This window comes from Ptiloglossa arizonensis, chromosome 1, assembly GCF_051014685.1.
Source record: "Ptiloglossa arizonensis isolate GNS036 chromosome 1, iyPtiAriz1_principal, whole genome shotgun sequence".
NCBI lineage: Eukaryota > Metazoa > Arthropoda > Insecta > Hymenoptera > Colletidae > Ptiloglossa > Ptiloglossa arizonensis.
Genome location: NC_135048.1, coordinates 6,310,505 through 6,329,925, shown reverse-complemented (window position 1 = coordinate 6,329,925; position 19,421 = coordinate 6,310,505). Strand labels below are relative to the sequence as shown.

The 19,421-nt window shown below is 34.1% G+C and overlaps 1 protein-coding gene across 1 annotated transcript; it reads right to left on the bottom strand.

The window, feature by feature from the left end:
* Positions 1-3,223: 3,223 nt before the first annotated feature.
* On the bottom strand, positions 3,224-17,772 carry LOC143143798 (uncharacterized). The gene is made up of 11 exons (XM_076305506.1): positions 17,491-17,772; positions 15,891-16,049; positions 14,878-15,042; positions 14,359-14,529; positions 11,440-11,548; positions 10,642-10,798; positions 9,695-9,830; positions 7,936-8,088; positions 5,740-6,087; positions 4,070-4,334; positions 3,224-3,717 (listed from the first exon to the last, which is right to left on the bottom strand). The coding sequence occupies exons 1-11, from the start codon at positions 17,564-17,566 to the stop codon at positions 3,681-3,683; spliced, it is 1,776 nt and encodes a 591-aa protein (XP_076161621.1). The 5' UTR covers positions 17,567-17,772; the 3' UTR covers positions 3,224-3,680.
* Between the last annotated feature and the right edge of the window lie 1,649 nt (positions 17,773-19,421).

Genomic DNA, 19,421 nt, shown 5'->3' with positions numbered 1-19,421 from the left:
TAAAATTTCCAAACGACCTGTTATGCGTGGGCTAAGACGTTGCGACACGCGTGTACACGAATTTGTTACGCTCTAAAAATAGATTCTTTTAAAGACTGGAACCTTTAACAATTTATTCTAAATACTTGGTTACGTTAATACGTAGTTACTTAGTAACTACTATTTAAGACGACCAAAAAATCGATTTTTCAAAACTTCAAACCGAACTGCCCCCTTGAAAAAAGAACGAACAAAATGTAACTATTCAATTATAACTGTGTATGTCATCGATAAAAATGATTAATATAAAAAAATGCAAAATTAAAAGACAAAAACGACGTAATGCTACAGGTTAATTAAACAGTCGAATAATTGTGGTATTGCCACAATCGTGTTTCGTACTAATTTGCGTTTTATTGAATACGTGTTGCTTTTGCAGAACCGAAACTTATTACTAATTAAAAGCGTCCTCGGACCGGTTCGTCGAATACGCGTTCAAAGTAAATCCGGGATCACGATCAAGATTAAGGAACCACGATAAAAGCGCGTGTTTATCGCCTGGCATGCTCGTATTACAGGGTTACTCGTTCGAAACGCAACCCTAAATTTAGGGGCTGAAACGGTGCAAATTTTAATTTTAATATCATGCCGCTATTTTAAGCTAATTATCGATCAGCTTGAACTACTCGAGCTAAACTTCGTCTGAAAACTTTCCGTTCATCCCTCTTTCTCCGATTTTTCGTTAAATTTCCTTAGCAATTTTTTAGCCAAACAGGTAGTTAATCAAGACCTTTTTGGAATTTATAATTCATGAGCTTCACGATGACACGAAATGTGTTTTAAATACAAATATTTGCAAAGAATGTTATTCGTCTAAAAATATTTTAGAAAGAAAATTATTCATGTAGAGATATTTTAGAAATAGCGTTATTCGTACGGATATATCTTAGAAAGTGTTACTTCTATAGAAATATTTTAGGAGAAATGTTATTCGAATAGAGATATTTTTAAACAAGTATTATTCGCATAAAAATATTTTAGAAAATGTGTAATTCGTACATAGCACTTATGACAGAAATAAATTGTTTAGAATAAATTGTGGTAGTTTTCAGCGGAAACTGAAAAATTGCTCCAACAAGTATTTGCTATATTTGTAAAATGTACCTCGGTGCGCTTTCGTTTAAAACGAGTTTCATCGTGGCGTTTCATGAAATCATATAACGGTAAAAGTTGTGAAAAACGATAACCATTTCGAGGAAATACAATTTAAATTTTGTTTGCTGGTGGCGGTAAATTACTTGGAATTTCAATTTAGACTCAATCTCGTGTCGTTTATCCTTTATTGAATTCAATACTTAACGAAGCATTACGTGTACTATTTCAAAACCAGATCTAATCTTCGATGTTTCCGTTTTCTACGTGGAAGTAAAATGCTTTTTCTTAGAAATTTTTCTTCTTCTTTTATTTTTTCTTAGTACGTGGCTTGAAATAGACCGACGTATTTAATTTACAAGCTTGAAAATTCTGAGTGTCTTCTTTACAATCTTCTGTGAAATATAAACTGAATCGTAAGAAAACAAAACATCGGAATATCTCGGTTAAATGTAAAAAGAAATACGAAGCAATATAGAAACAAAATTTAATTACTTTTGAAAAACGAACACGAACGCAACTTATTTTCTCAAGATCAATTGTTTCAGAATTTTAAAGATCATCAGTGATTTTTAACAATGGCTGAATATTATAGCTAATGTCGAAATGAATTAAACTGTTTATCGTAATACGACTTTGACATGACCTTGATCGTAGAAATTTACAATTAATATCTACGTAGGTTTACTCGTCATTTAGATAACTTTTATAAGATTGTCATGAAATGTTCAAAGTGAGATACTTAAACTGCTCGAGAAGATTCAATTACAAATTATTTATTTCAACTCGTTCCTCAATTATTCGATTCGTTCGGGAGATAAATTCAACAATTAAATCGAACAAACAAAGTAAAAGTATAAAAAATTCGATACTCGAGGGAGATGTACCACAGAAAAGAAAATTGATTTAGCACACAAGCCAGATAGACCAATGAAAACCAATATTCACAAAGGAAAAAATAAACAAGATCGATTATTTATACAAACAGTACAAATAATTACTTACAGACGCCATAGAAGGATTTAGAGTCGCCTGATTATACAAACTCTCGGTACAAATGATTTCTGTAAGTATGTAACATTTGACATAGACAAACTCTGATAATTATTACTGTCATCCAGGAGTACATGCAGGATTCGTCAAAACACTTTCGTTTCCAGATGCAATCAAGTAATGGAATCACCACCGTTCCGTGAGAATCGATACAATTGTAGGATAAACGAAAAAGAAATTGGCGGATTACGTTTGCAAACGAAACCGTTGGAAAACCACAGTCACGTATCGTTTTACCATCCGAAGCTTAATTACGGGTTTCGAGCAGGCTGGATTGAAGTTTCGCGTTTAACTAACACAGACGTTTCATGCATTAAATATAAGCATAAACGAAACCTCGGTAGCCTCCAAGCTTTATATTTATATATAGTACATATTGAAATAGGGACGCAATTAAAATCTATTCTTACTACGCGAACACGTTCTCATGGGACAGACTGTAACTATGCAGATCTCGGTAGAGATTGAACTCATTGTCAGTCAACTGCTTGAATTTTCCTCGTTGTTAATTACGTCAGATTACTACGTTTACACTACGTCGGTTTCTATGTCTGAGATTTAGGTAAAACGAATTCTTCGTCAATTTAAATATTAAAACACGCGCATGACACGTTGCTTCGATACGATTGCTTTGGATACATGATTTTAGTACAGATTGTTTACGTGATTAGATGTTGGATTATTTTCTACTCGTTTATTCTAGAAACGAGTGAAAGTGTCTTGGAATTATCGTGCATCTGAATAATAGAGAATAGAGTGTTTGGTTGAGTTCTTGAAGCATATTGCAATAGTAAAGGTGTTGAGATATGTCTAAGGAAAATGGTATTTATAAAATATTGAAAAATATTTAAAAACACTGGTACAACATTCAATATCTTTTCCAACAAATTTCGACAATGTATCGATGCACTGTCTGTAGAAAACGTTAAAAAATGATAAATTTACAAGGTCAAATGTATCACTATTCAAATATGTGTGAATATTACAATACTTATAGTATTAAATAGTAAGGTGTTCCCGAAAAAGACGATTGTTAGATTAAATAAAGTCAATATTTATTTTATGCACTTCTCGTTTATACAACTCTTTGGGCATAAAAACATTATTATTATTATTATTACTATATACAATACATTAATTTTAAAATTACTGCTATCATAACTACCATAATTATCGGTAATGTACGTGAATTAAATTTCACCTCGGTATCGTAAACGTTGCTCATAATTTGTTAACCGTACACGAAACGACATATCAGTGGAGCCTGGACCAAGGAATAATTTTTAATTTTAAAGCAGACGAACAATGTATTGTACAATCCCGTTCGGAAACATCACAGAATTCGATCGATCCAATGAACAATAATTGCACAGTTAAATATCAATTGTGTCATTTGCAAATAGGCAACGCTTCCTAGAAAGAGTATGCACGTAGCTGCTGTATTTGAAAATCATTCAATGTACACGTCACCACTGAAATGTGCAAACGAATCGGAATTAAAGATCGTTTAAAGACGTCATTTGATACGTCTTCCTGCAAATGTTGAAACGAATCAGTTACTATGAACCAGCGACGGTGTTTCGCCATTCACGAAAGTCTTGAAAGATTTCAGGGACCCTGCGCGTAAAATACTTATCGGTCGCTCAAGATCGTTTTCCCTACTCTGACGAATCCGGTTGCAAGATACGAGGTCGAGGTACAAGCCAAACAGTATGGTGGGGCGAGCGACGCTGTGACCTCGAGCGGCCAATAGATTTGCTCCGAACCGTTGCATCGAATTGTCCCGAAACTTTCAAGGCTTTCAAAATTCTTTACTTAGCGGTAAACAATCTCTGATAAGTTTTTTTTTTTTTTTGTCGCGGGATGTAAAAAGAACACTGCTTACGTCTCGTCATTGTCGCTGGGTCTAGCCAAAGTGAAGTCCAGAATCTCGTCCGATGTCAGAAACCGGACGTCGCTGTCCTCGGAAAGCGCCGATCCGTTTATGCTTCGCTTGTAAGTTTTCCTCCTTCTTAGGATGATGATCGCAACCATGAGCGTGATCGATGCTCCCGTCAGGGTCCCGACGACCACACCGATAATTCCTGGCAGACTAAATTTCACTGAACCACGATGCACTCTTTCTGGATCTTGTCGGCTGACGTTGGGATCTGCGAGGAAAATATATAATCTCACTTTCTGTTGTCGCGTGTGTCTTACTTCCTGGGCATTCTAATTCTATGGGAGTTCGAGATCGTTAGTTTTAGAAAGATCACGGAGGTACTGTTGCAGCTTTTAGGTTAGGTTCACTTATAAGGGGCGTCCCAAAGTGTTAACTTAGCAGATTTGTGGTACAGTCAGGAGTATTCGGTACGTATTTTTTTGATCGGTGAAGTTACATACCGGAAGATTGAAAACAGCACTTAAAATTGGGAGTGAATGACAAAATCGATCCGAATAATTAAACAATTACTTATATAATAAATTCTAAACTTAGTTTCCGAGATATGGAACTGAATATGTTATTCGTATAACGTATGTTAGCGTATTCGTGTATGTTTTCATCCTTTCAAGATGAGATTGGACCGGTGAAGAAAATGTGCGTTGAATTTTTTTTACTGTTTTAGAAATTTCGTTAAATTTCATTGAAATCTTTGGACTAACACTTTGGAATGGTCCCTTGAGTCAACGTTTAGCTTTTTTTTTCTTTGCGACGATGAGATCTGCTTCGAAAGGTTCGTTTTAATAATAGTTTTTCTAACGTTCTTTTACTTTGTAGTTACAAACAAAGACGTTAGACAGTACAATCTGTCTCTGTATTTTAGAAATTAGTTTCTATTTATTATAAAGGATTAATCAGTTTGGCAATTAGGGTCACATCGATGATCCTATTGCTATAGCTTAACGAGCTACTTGGTAATCATAGCTTTCAACAAGTAACTATTATTAAACAATCATAAGAGTTAATTGTCACAGGTTTAACTCCTTGCCTTCTATAAGTCGGACAACGATTATGACAATTGGGCAACTTCGGATAAAGATCGTGGAACGGAGGATCAATTTCTTCTATTCACGTGTCTAAACTTTCCTTAAATACTTAAGGTTCTCCCCTTCGTCTATGTATTATAACCCACGGTTCACTAATATCAGGAAAAATAATAATTTAACTCTAATCGTTTGGGAAAAGAATCACAACTTATAGATCTGACATTGAATTCTTTCTAAACATCGAAACTTTCCAGAATTTAAAGTCTCAGGCCGGATATTCTCGTTAAATTTCATTGAAATCTTTGGACTAACACTTTGGAATGGTCCCTTGAGTCAACGTTTAGCTTTTTTATTCTTTGCGACGATGAGATCTGCTTCGAAAGGTTCGTTTTAATAATAGTTTTTCTAACGTTCTTTTACTTTGTAGTTACAAACAAAGACGTTAGACAGTACAATCTGTACTGTGTTCGTTAGCGAACTTATCATTTCCTAACACAATGGACAGGCTTTCAATTTGGTCAAAATTTCGAGCGCTCGCGGAACAAAACCGTACGACGAAACTTTGACATCAACGGAAACTCGTGTTACCGGGTTGCCCTTCCGGTTGCATGTATCTCCTGGTGGTCGTCTGGCCGAATGGCGTTTCCTTTGTTTGGATCGCTTTCGTAGTTGCCACGGACGTCGTAGTTGCACGAGTTGTTTTAAACGTTTTCGGCCTAGTTGCGTTAGTAACGGGGCTGACGACAGTGGTGGTTGTCGATGGCTTCAACGTAACGGGATCGATGTCGTCTTTCGGGACTATAGAGATAAACATGCCATCGATCTCTGGCGCGGCGGTCGATACATCGCTACTGTTGTCCTTCTTCGTTGGTGGCACCGTGGCTGTCGTATCGTAGCTCAAGGTCCACATTTCTGAGGTCGCCTCGTCGGTGGAAGCTGAAAATTATGATATATAACGATACAATATAATTATAATATATTACGATACGATATTGTTGTTTTCTTCTTCGGATCACTAGACGAGTGTGATTAGTTATTGATCCTCGTACGAGCCCCCAAATAATTGTTGTACTCGTGCGGTGTATCGATGTATATTTAAGAATATTATAAGCTACAGTGTTATTAGTATTAGACGTGGTGTTGGTGATTAGTTTCGCTTTACACTAAAGGTAGATCGACCGCGTATAAGACTAAGTTTATCGTCTCGATGCCCTGGGCACGCGTCTTTATCGTCTTTGTCGCTTACGTCTTTTACTGGTCTTTCGTCTTAGTGCGTCTTTCTAACTGTCTCGTCTTATTACGTCTTTTTACTCATACCGTCCGCGACGTACTCTCCGGACATACTCTCCGCGTCATACTACGACATACTGTGTCATACTCTCTACGTCATACCGTCTTATACCGTCCCAAACGTTCCTGTCGCACTCTATGTAGGCACGCACATTCATTCTCTTTCATTCTAATCCTCAGTCTCTCTCACTTCAGACATTCGGTCACGTTCGGCCATCCTAATCGTTCGTCTTTTCCAAACACTCTTCATTTTCTCCGAACCACGTGTATTCCATTTCGTCCTCATGCATTTTCACGCTCGGTCGTCTCGCAAGACCCCCTGTAAAGGGATACTTGTGCCTTCCACGAAACCTAGCGAACAAATCGGCGCCAAGTGTTTATCCTAACCCAGGTCTGTCCGCACACGCTATCTCTTCTAGGCCTGCGTTCGAAGCAGGCCCAAGCGGACACGGAAAATCCGATACCACACATATATAAATCGTTCGTTCCGCCAATTTGTCTTTGACCAAGTTCTATAAATTGAATTGAATACACTTATACACTTTACAAGGGAAAGACTTTGCAAGTATACTTTACAAGTATACTTTGCAAGTATAGCTTTCTGTTGGAGAGGTGTAAAACATTAAACGTAGACACTCAATAATTTTAGATACGAATAATAATTAGAGTTCTGTGTATCTTGAATTGTACGATGTATATATTATGCTATTGCAATCGCTGTGTTGCAAATGTAAAATTGAATAATTATTCGGTGAACTGACTAAGCTCTATAAGTTGAATTGAATACACTTATACACTTTACAAGGGAAAGACTTTGCAAGTATACTTTACAAGTATACTTTGCAAGTATAGCTTTCTGTTGGAGAGGTGTAAAACATTAAACGTAGACACTCAATAATTTTAGATACGAATAATAATTAGAGTTCTGTGTATCTTGAATTGTACGATGTATATATTATGCTATTGCAATCGCTGTGTTGCAAATGTAAAATTGAGTAATTATTCGGTGAACTGTACCATACCAAGGAGAAAAAGTTACAAAGGTATTCTTTTGTTTGTAAGAGAAAAATGTACTATTTTGACAAAATTGACCAATATTCACACTGAGCAAGTTACATTGTGTATAACTTTAATTATTTATAATTTTACAATTAATGTTTTACACATCCCACAAAAGCACGTAAAAATAGAAGTGGGACAGGTTGGATTCTTTTGTTAGACTGAGAGTTCAGATTGTTGAAAATATAAGAAAATTGTTTGGTATGAAAGGGAACGCCCGATACTAAGATTGTATGTTCTCTATTCGAATTATTAGTTGTAGAGATTCCAAAGTAATCGTCACCTTCGAGTATTAACAACTTGTAGGTTTAGTAATCAAAGGAGGTTTTGTAATATTATATAATATATTATCTTGTAATATATTATATAATATATAATATTATTAGACGATATAATTTTCTATATTAAAAAAATCGGAAACAAAAGTAGACTTACCCAGGATACAATACTCCGCATAATCCGGGCAGCAATTCGAGCGTTCAGCGCAATCGAGTGTACAAAGACATTCGGCGGACATCAAATTGTGTGACAAATAATTTTTACACTGTCCACGACAAGTCAACTGCGAATTCACTTGTTCGATTTGATCTGTAAAGCATTTCGTCAAATTTTATTTATGACATTGGATGTACGAATAATAACACCGTAGAAGAAAATGTATTAATATATTACACCGTAATCTAATTTAATTTAGTATCTACGACCATCTTTCATCCTTCAGATAGTTCTTCAGTATTTTCAATGCAGGAGCCTATTTTATTTGATATGTCTACTAAATATATATATATATATAATTATAAATATATTGTACATACGTAAGTGCAATATATCTTATAACTATATTGTCCATAGGTGTAATATATCTTATAAATATATTGCACACAGATGAAAATCACTGACAGTTAACTCTGGGAAAATCTCCAATTTAGCAATTTCAAAGTATAGTACGGGCTCAGATATAACGAGGCCGTAAATTAAATTGTCACAACAGTGTAATATGATAGAAATTCAATCTACGCTGGCTGATGTTACGACACATGATGTCAGGATGTAACGTTGAATTCCGCAGCGGAGCTTAGATACTAGTAGTCTTTTATTTCTCGAAGTGGGTACATATGGAACGGTGGAATTCTTGTTAATTGATCTTTCGTGAGTTATATGCATTTCTTACTGTTGTGCAATTTATATCTTCTACAGTGCGCTTTATTTGTTATTTTATAATATAAAGCAAATTAAGAAATTCAAGAAGAAAACATATAAGGAGATAAAGGAGAGTCTGAAAGAAGAGAAAGAAAAGAGAGAGAGAGACTCAAAGCATACAAAAGTCTAGTGAGTATTTACGGAATGAAAAAGGAAAAAGTTATAAACAGACTGGAAAACTAACGGAAGTTTCCATAACCAAAATTTGGACATTAGTCACATATGATGTAAGAAAATGAAGAAACGTAAAAATTATAGATAAAATAAACAATTGAAACGTAAAAATTGTGAGCAAAATAAAAAATTAAGTCTCTTCCTAAAAATCGAATAAAGAAACAGATTTATCTTTCTTACAAAGGAGGTAAAGTAGCTAATTATTTATGAGACATTTCTACAAATATAAAGAAAATTTTCGAGAACGTCGTTAAAAGAATGTTTAAAATACATGGAATTTCGGTTTAAAAAAGTTTGCAAAGGGACAGCAACAATAGATCGCGAAGGAATACAAAATTGGAAATGAAAATAGTTGCAATCAATTACTGAATTTCGGCAACAGAACAAAGCAATATATTACTTAAACGAAACTTGATTCGATACGCACGATAATGCAATAAAAGAATGGAAGATTCACCTTCGAATTTTATTACGAAGATACCAACTGATAAAGGAAGAAGATTTATTATTTTGCATCGCAGTAGCGAAGAAGAATAGGAGCCAGAGAGTCTGTAGGTAAGTGGTGTTAATTTAGACGATTATAGTGTAAATTATCGTAAGGAATGACAAAAATGTATAGAACCTGATGGAAATTATTTCGAAGACTGAAGTGTATGTTAATTGAATTATTTGTTAATAAATATTAAATTTATTTATAAAAAAGTTAAGAGTTTATTTCTACTCTTAATACTAAAGAGATAACCAGATAAATGAACGCATTAACGCAGCCATTGTTCCACCGCGTCGAAAAAATTCAAATTGCAAAAATAAAGGGAATTACCATCGTAGCTCTCGGTCGTCACGGTGTTGTTCTCCGTCTTGGTAGCATTTTGACATTTGTTGCCCTGCAAAATGGCCACGTCGTCAACCGCAATATCACTCACATAGCTGCTGCCTCGTACGCCTTCGATTATAATCTGAAACAAATATCGAGGTAAATATGCTTATGTAGCATAGATACGTTTCATTCTAGATTGAGTTCTAGAATCAGAGCAGAGTGTTGTCAGTGAAGAATTAATTCGCTTTTGTGCAAATGGACGGACAAAATCGTACTACTGGGCTTAAACGAAGAGAATTTGGATGTTCCATAACTAATAGGTTGCTCGATAAGAAACTGAGGTATCAGGTCCATTGTTTTATTTATCTAAAGATGGTACTGCTGTTTGATGAACATGTGTGAAGTTACCCACTACCGTGAGGTCCCCTTGTAAGATATCTTAATCCTAAAGTAATAGAGTGTGGAGAATAGATCGAGTTACGTTATTAATTGTACTATAATTAGTATAATTTCGGCGATTTAAAAATAGAAGAATTATACACGTGCTATAGAATGATTAGTATTCGAGTATTGGTGCGAGAGTACAGTATTCCCTCGCTAATGTTCGCATTTTCTCCCTCGGTATCATTCGCGGACTCATCCCTTCCAATTCCTGGAAGCTCGCTTCTACGCTTCGAAGCGAACGTCCGGGTTATTTATAACTTGTGATATATGATGACGCAACTCACACTCGCTTATGATGCAAGCAAGTAGATGAAAGATAACAGCCGGCAATTCCTGCAACACCTACCACCCTCGTTATTGTTCGAGACGCGGTCCCGGCCATGTAAATATTAGCGAGATAATATTGCAGTTAAATGAGACCGGTTGTGCGCTACTCGGTTTTACTTGTTAATTATAGAATCGTAACATCTCGAAAACGGTGAATATCGTGTATTCAATCCCATCACCTGGAAACCCTCTTCAGTTTTCGGAAGATTAAAAATACCATGCAGCCATACATTCCCTTGATTACCCTCTTTATTGAACATCAGCCGAGGCGTGGTGTCCTTCTCGCTCTTGAAATACACATTCAGGGCACCTATCGTGGCTCCAAACATGTGGTACCTGAAATTTCACGCGAATATAGAAAAAAGTTATCAAACGGAAGGAAAATTGGTAAAATTGGTCGTCGCGGTGTGATTCGAAAATATGAATAAAATAATTATTTCAAATACCGATCACCAAGCGTGAAATATGAACGCTAAGACGCATAACGATATTAATTTTGATCAATACCAATGGCTGTGTACCATAATTATGCAATTAAAACGAATTGGTAATTTTACAGTCTTCGTGTTTTCAATACGTATACGTAATATGTAGGTGTTCCATTCACCGTGAGTGAAATTATACGTAGTTAGGTGATCATCCAGAATACAGTCGTCCTCGATGAACTACCACCAATCAGACCGTAATTGCGTGTCCTAAGATACCAACTAACGCTGAAATAAACCGAAGGAGGGGCGTGTTTTTGCTCAGCGGACCGTGTTGAATTTTCATTAGCCTGCTATTTACAGATTTTCCTTTTTGCTACGTGTGTGTACGCGTTAAAAATAAGAACAACATTTAACGTTTCTCGAGTTCCAGCCCAGTGATCAATTCTTTTCGTTATTAATAGATTTTCAACGACATTGTGAAACTGTGTATCTAGGTACGATTGAGTATATTTGACTCGGAATGGAATTAGATCACGAAAGTGAACTCACCAGAAGGAGAAACAGCCTGCTTCTGTGTACGACGCATTGTAGATAGGGGAAATGATTCTAGCAGAGTCGTTCTCTAATCGGCCGGAAGCCTCGATGTACAGGTAATAGCCTGAAAGAATGAAATTTGAAAATTATTGATTAGAATTTTTCCAATTTTTTCGAATAAAAAAATTTGGATAATGAAATATAGTGGATTGAACAAGTTGTGAAGGTTGTTTAAAATTTATCTACGTAGAATTTTTCAAAATAAGCTTCAATAATTGTAAAGTGTGCGGTGTTCCTTTTGCTACAAAAGTGAACAAACAAATGAAAATGAAAGATAATAAATTACTGTGCGGAAAATGTTTTTATCAAGTATTATTTGTAAATACTATAAGTGAATAACCTGACGAGTGTTGGATCATCGAATACAATAACTATTCTATGAAAAGTATACCTAAAAGTTATTCACAACGTATGTTTGGTTGTAAAAATGTAAATGAACAAAACCTTTTCTTTATTAACAAAGATAACAACACAAATATTCGCTAAGCATCGTATAATTGTCTTTGAACGATCTCTATGTTGTTAACGCCACTTTAATGAAAAATGCATCAACAGGGAAATATAATAGTTTAAAATCTTCAACGATAAATACAGAATCAGAAAAATACTCTATTACCTAATGAAATCGTGTATTCAATTGACAACTTTTGTAATTACAGTGTTCAGGGTAGAGCGAGTCCGTAATATAACATTTTTAGTAACCTTAATAGCATATATATAAAAGATTGGACAAGACTTAAAAAAAATGAATTTTCTGATGTAGTTAATTTTTTTAATAAACAAATAAATAAATATTACTCCACATAGTGACATGAAGAATTATCATATACCATTTTTTAATTCATGGATTATTATTTGGAGACTTTCATTTATCCAAGTCTTCAGATTTATTAACAATCCTGCTTAAAAGTTTTGGAATAGATGCATCTTAAAAGAAATCGTATCTGTTATGTAATTGTTGCAGGAAACAACCAGTTGTATTATTTTGTCCTTAAGAAATATTATTACTAATAGTTTTGTAATCAGTCATTCAAATAACATCGTTCGTGAGATAATAAGGTATGAAACTATATATATAATACCTACATATTTTGTAATTTTTAAACGGAATTCAAGAAAATGAAGATACAATTATAATATAATTTAATCACAATGTGGGATGATAGATTTAATTATTTCAATAAAAGTTCACTCTATAAATGTCAAAGAACAACTACAATAAATGGTTATATAATAAATATATTTGAACCAAATCGATATAAGCTACTACTGTATCCCATACGGATAATTTTCAGTACCTTATGAACACATATTGATTTCAAGGATTTTGTTGAAAGTGAAGATAATTTTATATCAGATAGAGAATTTTTGCGGACTAAGACTCACACTGATTGTGGAAAAAGAAAACCTTCTCTGAAATCATTTTTAAATTACTTGTTCAAAGTAATTCAAAATTCTCATACTTGCATTGAAAAAGGGAACAGAACAATTATCGATAAAAAAAAACAAACTAAAGTAAATTATGCATAAAACAGAGATACGTTGTTAAAAGACTTAATAATTTTTGAAAAAAATTTCGATAACTAAAAAACTTCTTAAAAAGTCTTTATTTGTAGACTTTAAAAGAAAAACTGCAATACATAATGTACATTTTGGATAATTTCACACTGATAGCTATAATCCAGAAACAGCATTAACACTCCTAAAAAATCTATATACAACTCAACATAATTTTTACATTTGTAATTTATCAAAACAAAAATTTAAGGAACTCTTCGTATGATTTTACATTCTAGTTTTTACATTCTAGTTCAAAACAAAAATGAGGTAACCGTAAATACAAATTTTCTTCTTCAAATGCCTGAAAAAAAGAAAACCTTCTCTGAGAATCATTTTTAAAGTTACGAATAAATATAAACTCAATTCTGATTTCAATACATTCTTATTTAATATCTTATTTAGTTTCCTTTATTTTTTGTAACTCTTAATAGCTAGTCAGGAACATTATCAATTAATGTATTTAAATTTGTATTTGGAATATCTGCTCACAGGTTTTTAATAAGGTTTATGAACGAACTCAATCAGTACATAACATGGTAATAACTTAATTTTAAATTCTTAAAGCGACTGTTTGTAGGGGAAGCTGTATTGATAATAGCATTACCCTGCAGGAAAATTGACTTGTCTTCTATTACTATTATGAAAGCCAACAAATGATCGTGTAACATCTATTAATAATCAATAGCATTCAATCTACCATTTATGAAAGCTATTTTACTTTCAATTTTGAAGCGAGTCCAAATCATGACCGATCCACCTCCTTGAGCTCTTTGCGAAATGATTCTACTAGTATTTCCTTTTCTTAAACTGTGACAATAATAATTGAAGCCATGAATTTTTTTATCGTTAAATATTACACATCTCCACGTACTTCTTTTTTGAATGTATTTCTCAGTAAAATTGAATGTGACATTAATTTGACATTTCTATAATTCCTAATTTTCACAAACATTTTTGATGTTTAAATTTACTAGAGCTTTCGAATGTTTATTTACCAGAGTTTTACAATTTCTTTTAAAACGGATTACATCGTAAATTAAACCAACTCGTAATTTTAGACGAATAAACTCCAGTCGTTGATATTTCCCTTAAAACTGTACGTTTTGCAACAGAGGAAAATAACGGTCCTTTCTTAATAAATTTCGCAAACTTAAGTCACCGATGACCTATGAAAGGCACTTCGTTTAAATCAAATTAACGTTTTCCGTATTTTACTACATAAATATCTGCACAAAATGTTGCAGAATTGTACGTATTGAAACAAATATTGTTAAAGATACAATACGTGTATATTAATAAGAACAAAGTGAATACCATCGTTTCCTCGTCCCAATGTATGATCGTGCGAGGGGCCTGTTCCGATGTGATAACTCGGTGTGTCGAAATTTTGTCGTCGCCAATCAAAGTCGTGCTGAGGATCCTGCTCCCACAAACAAAGATCTGGTTTCTCGAAATCGCATTCCGTTGGAGCTGCCGCCCTCGTGTCTAATTAAAAATTAAAAACACTCTTTGAAATAACAGTTTCTTATATCCAGGAACTAAATCTCAGGAAGGTTCATTTTTTTTTTACCCCAAAAGTCAACTTTGATAGTTCAAATATTCAATTTTCACGAATCTAAGATTCTAATTTGTACATAGTGTATCAAGTTTGAAAACTTTCAAGATTTGAATCACGGAGGATCACAAATACTACAATCTGTGAAAAGTAAATGGTTGAGTTTTTATTTTTCTAACATTTTTCAAGATATTTCGTTTCTCCGAATTTTAATATCGTATTTAACATCTGCGTAATTATCTCTAAGGTCGAGTATAATTAAGAAAGATGGAAATTACCTTGACAATAGGGCTTTGTGTCATTCCACTGCTTTCCATTGCAATAAATCTCAGCCGGACCAATCAATACATAGCCAGGCTCGCAAAAATACATTAATATTGCTCCATTGTATTTTGGTACCACTAACGCGTGTTTCGGTGTTGGGAACACAGGACATTCAGCATCTATTTAAGGAACACAGTTAAGCAGGATTGTTAATAAACTCGAAGACTTGGATAAATGAAAGTCTCCAAATAATAATCCATGATTTAAAAAATGGTATATGATAATTCTTCGTGTCACTCTGTAGAGAAATATTTATTTATTCAATCATCAGAAAAAATGTAATCAGAAAAATTGAAATGTTTCAAAAATCATGGACTATTAAAAAACTATTTTGTATAAAATTCGGGAAAGGACAATAATTTTTCTAATTGTTTTCTGTTTGTCAAATCAATTACAATTTTCCATACAATTTATACCAAAGATATATTTGATTTAAATACATTCAAGGGGTACAATTATTTCCAAATTGAATACAACAAAATACAATTTGATTTCTACTGCGAGATTAGGTTGTGCATACACGAATAAAATTATTCGACTACTCCCACATAAATATTAATTGTGTGATTATTAATTCTCGATAAAATTCGAATATTTGCGTTTTCGAATATCGTTACTCGAATATTATTATACAGAAACTTTGATTCAGATACAGGTCAGTATATAAAATATTCGAATACTCTTAGTATATTTAAATATTCGAATACTTCGTATATTGATCAAGTATTCAATTTTAATAGTATTAAAATAGTATTCGTATTATATTTGTTGAATATTTGAATCACTGAAACGACTAAATATTAAAATATAGAAAAATTAAAGTAGTCACAATCTTATTTTAGGCACATGTTTAGAAAATTCTGGGACTTGAAAGTACCAAAAAACATAAGGCGATTAAAGTCGATAAATATTTAATTGGTATCCATTGCAGCAGTATTATCAAGTATAAATAAAAAGTTATTCTTACTGACGCAAACTGGAGCAGGTGTGTCCCACTGGCCTTGAAAACAAGTGGAATACTTGTACCCTACAAGAGTGAAACCATCGTAACAACTATATCTGACGAGTCTTCCTCTGGCTCTAGTTCGAACTCTTCCATTCGCTAGCGTCACCACTGGACATCGGTCTTTGAATTAAAAACATAGATTAAAATATTCGGTATATAATTTCAGTTTTATTAATAACATTTTGCGATAGAAATAAACGATATTCTAACACTACATGAGAGAAGAAATGAAGAAATAAAGAAACAATTATCGTTGCAAAATTAAGTGGGAATGAACTTATATTTTCGAGTAAATGTAAAAGTTACATTAATTATAGAAGAATACTGAAAAAATAACTGTTCGTTTTAATGAATTCCCTGATCGTTTTAATGAAAATAGTTGAAAGAAACGTGATAAAGAAATGAAGAAATACAATTTTAGAGTAAAAAAGATATTTAATAGTAACGGGGGGGGGGGGGGGGGGGATGTAGAAATAATTATCGTTATAATTACAGTAAAAAATATCAGTACAATGTTAAAAGAAGTAAAGTGTTTAAACTATCATTTCATTACTATAATAATTTTGATTGCTCTTTGATAAAGAGAAAATTGAGAAACCATATAAAAAAATACTATCAGTCGAATATTTCCGAGTGAATTTTTCTAATTACTTTAAGGTTATCTCAATACGCATGATTCACTGAATATGTCATGTGCGCCCCTATGTAACACAAACCACACCCCATCAACGAAGAAACTCTTGACGCACCATCTACAGTAGAATTAAATTATAGTTATTTTAATATATTTCAAAGCTGGTTTCCAAAAATATGTCTTCGTTTAAAAATTGTAAATGTGACTTTGAACGATTCCATAATTATTAATTTAAACTTTACACGTATACGTTGTTTATTGAAAGAATGCCCAAAAATTAGCGGATTCACATTGACTTCACCATTACTTAACCATTTGATAAAACTGTGACATTGTAAACGAAAAATTCGATAAAAATTCAGATTCGCTGCCATTAACTATTATTACCGGACGTCTTTGGTTCTTTCTTTATGCTTTCAATACCGAAGCCATGTATTGTTTTTAATAATAAGGAAACACTAGGGAAATTATATTTTCCTTCCACTACATAATATCCTCCATTTTTTCGTCTAGAAACTCCTCCCCCCGTTATTTTTCCAGTCGTTGAATACAATTAAATCCGAGAAAGCGATGAAAATCCTTGAATCGGCCAAGTCTGATCTCTTTTTAGCCACAGTACAAATATAAATCCAGAAACATTTTTAACCGCCTGACAGAATATGATGAAAGCTCCTATCTATTTCATCACCCTTTTCTTTAAATCGCGTTCGAATCGATAGTACACGCGATTATTTTAATTCTTACGAATTACTTAACATTCGGTTCGTCAATGCTAAAAGGAATCGTGACAATTGTCACGGTTTCGTTGAACCGTAATATTTAAAACCAATTAGCGAACGAATACTCCTTGTCACCGGAAAACAAACGACTGTGCTTCCCTATCGTGCAAGAAGTTGACTCTATTCTCAATATCGAAGCGTCACTTACTCAACATCATGGAATAGGCGATGCACTGCGCGAAGAACGCAAGAAGAAGAAGCGGTGCCACGGAAGATATCTTCATCCTGAGAACGAATCGCTTTGTCGAGTCCAGATTACAAATTACGCGCACATAACTCTTGTGAACGACGTTCGGTAAGATACCCCACGGATTAAATTAGCACCAGCATGTCAAAACAAAAGCACCTTTAAAGAGCAGAAAACTACACCCGTAATGGCGGACTACCCGAGAACCGGAGAAGAAACCGACAAGGGCGCAACGCGCTGTACGAGAAGTAAAAATGTCAAATCGGATACCGATCGTTCCGCATCTATGAATGAAGGCGGGAACATCACTTCCGTCGACGCGCCATGCTGCGATAGCCTTCTATCTGCATCCTGCCACGGTTATCGTCGTCGAGCATTACCAGGCCTTGACGAGAATTCCTACAAATTGCATTTTGCGGCGCAGATAAATGAATTCCGAGAGAGAGGAACACTGATAAACGGCCACCAGGCGCCAGGATTCTTTTGTTCGGTCAGCTATTGGAGGTTATCTTCGACCAGCGTGAACGGGGTCTTCTCGATCTCCAGAGAAGGACTCCTGGTCTTGGAACAACGATGCTCGAGCGAATCATCCCAACCCAGACTTGGACTTAGTTTCTGAATGGAACAAACGAACACGTAGAGCCCAAACAACAAATATCGAAATAGCAATTGGTAGCCATTTTCATGAAGGATCACCTCGAGAATTCAACTTTCGAAGTTGATTTCGTTTCTTGTTTAAATTGCGTCGGTGAAAGGAAGAGGCCAAACAACAAATATCGAAATAGCAATGGTAGCCATTTTCATGAAGGATCACCTCGAGAATTCAAATTTCGAAGTTGATTTCGTTTCTTGTTTAAATTGCGTCGGTGAAAGGAAGAGGCCAAACAACAAATATCGAAATAGCAATGGTAGCCATTTTCATGAAGGATCACTTCGAGAATTCAAATTTCGAAGTTGATTTCGTTTCTTGTTTAAATTATGTCGGTGAAAGGAACAACCCAAACAACAAATATAAAAATAGCAATGGTAGCCATTTTCATGAAGGATCACTTCGAGAATTCAAATTTCGAAGTTGATTTCGTTTCTTGTTTAAATTGTGTCGGTGAAAGAAATGAAAAAGACTTACGGTTAACGAAATGGAAAACAGTTGATTTATTGTACGAACTTTATCTCTGAAAGAGATATTCATGATTATTTATATGTTCATTAATAGGGTCACCGTTCCTGGTGCATACAATTTTAAAGGATAAGATTCCAAAGCATGTTTCAAAATTAATTTAATTGGTCATCTTCTTTTAAAAACTGTCCTGTGTCTTATATGTAGTTAATGGTAGCCATTTTCATCAAGGATAGCCTCAAGTATTTAAATTATGAAATCGACTGTGTTTCTTCTTTAAATTGTCTATTGGCGATAGGAATGTGAAAAACTTCTAATTATTATTGAAGACATGGAAAACTCTTAACTCTCTATTATATAAACTAACTGATGCTAAAACTGAAAAATAAGTGGCTGAACCTACAGAAATAGTAGAAACGTTACGAGCAAGTGTCATAAAACATCCTCTGCAAGCTTTACTTAGGGACTAATTTTATTGGTTACTTAATTGGTCTCACTGTGCAATAGAGGATTAAGAAAGTACGAATTAGATGAACAAGTGAGAAAGAAACGAAGCAGGCATTAATAGTGAAACAAATGGAAACAATAAGTTTTATTAATAAAACTGTTACATTAAAAACCCATTAGTTGAAGAGAAAAGAAGAAATGAAGGATCTACTATAAGGGTCAATAGTAGACTAACAAAGTAACCTAAGGGTAACTTCTGAAAGAGGGGCGGGTATTGACGCGGATAGGCTTCTAGCATGACGGTTGGGATTAACATACCGGCACTCGT

Excerpts from the sequence above, each read along its gene's own strand:
- LOC143143798 (XM_076305506.1), bottom strand. The coding sequence starts at position 17,566 with ATGAAGATATCTTCCGTGGCACCGCTTCTTCTTCTTGCGTTCTTCGCG. Across the intron at positions 4,335-5,739 it reads GCAACCGGAAGGGCAACCCG|ATCCCAACGTCAGCCGACAA; the intron begins GTAACACGAGTT and ends TTTTCCTCGCAG. Across the intron at positions 3,718-4,069 it reads CCCAGCGACAATGACGAGAC|GAAGACGTATCAAATGACGT; the intron begins GTAAGCAGTGTT and ends CAACATTTGCAG.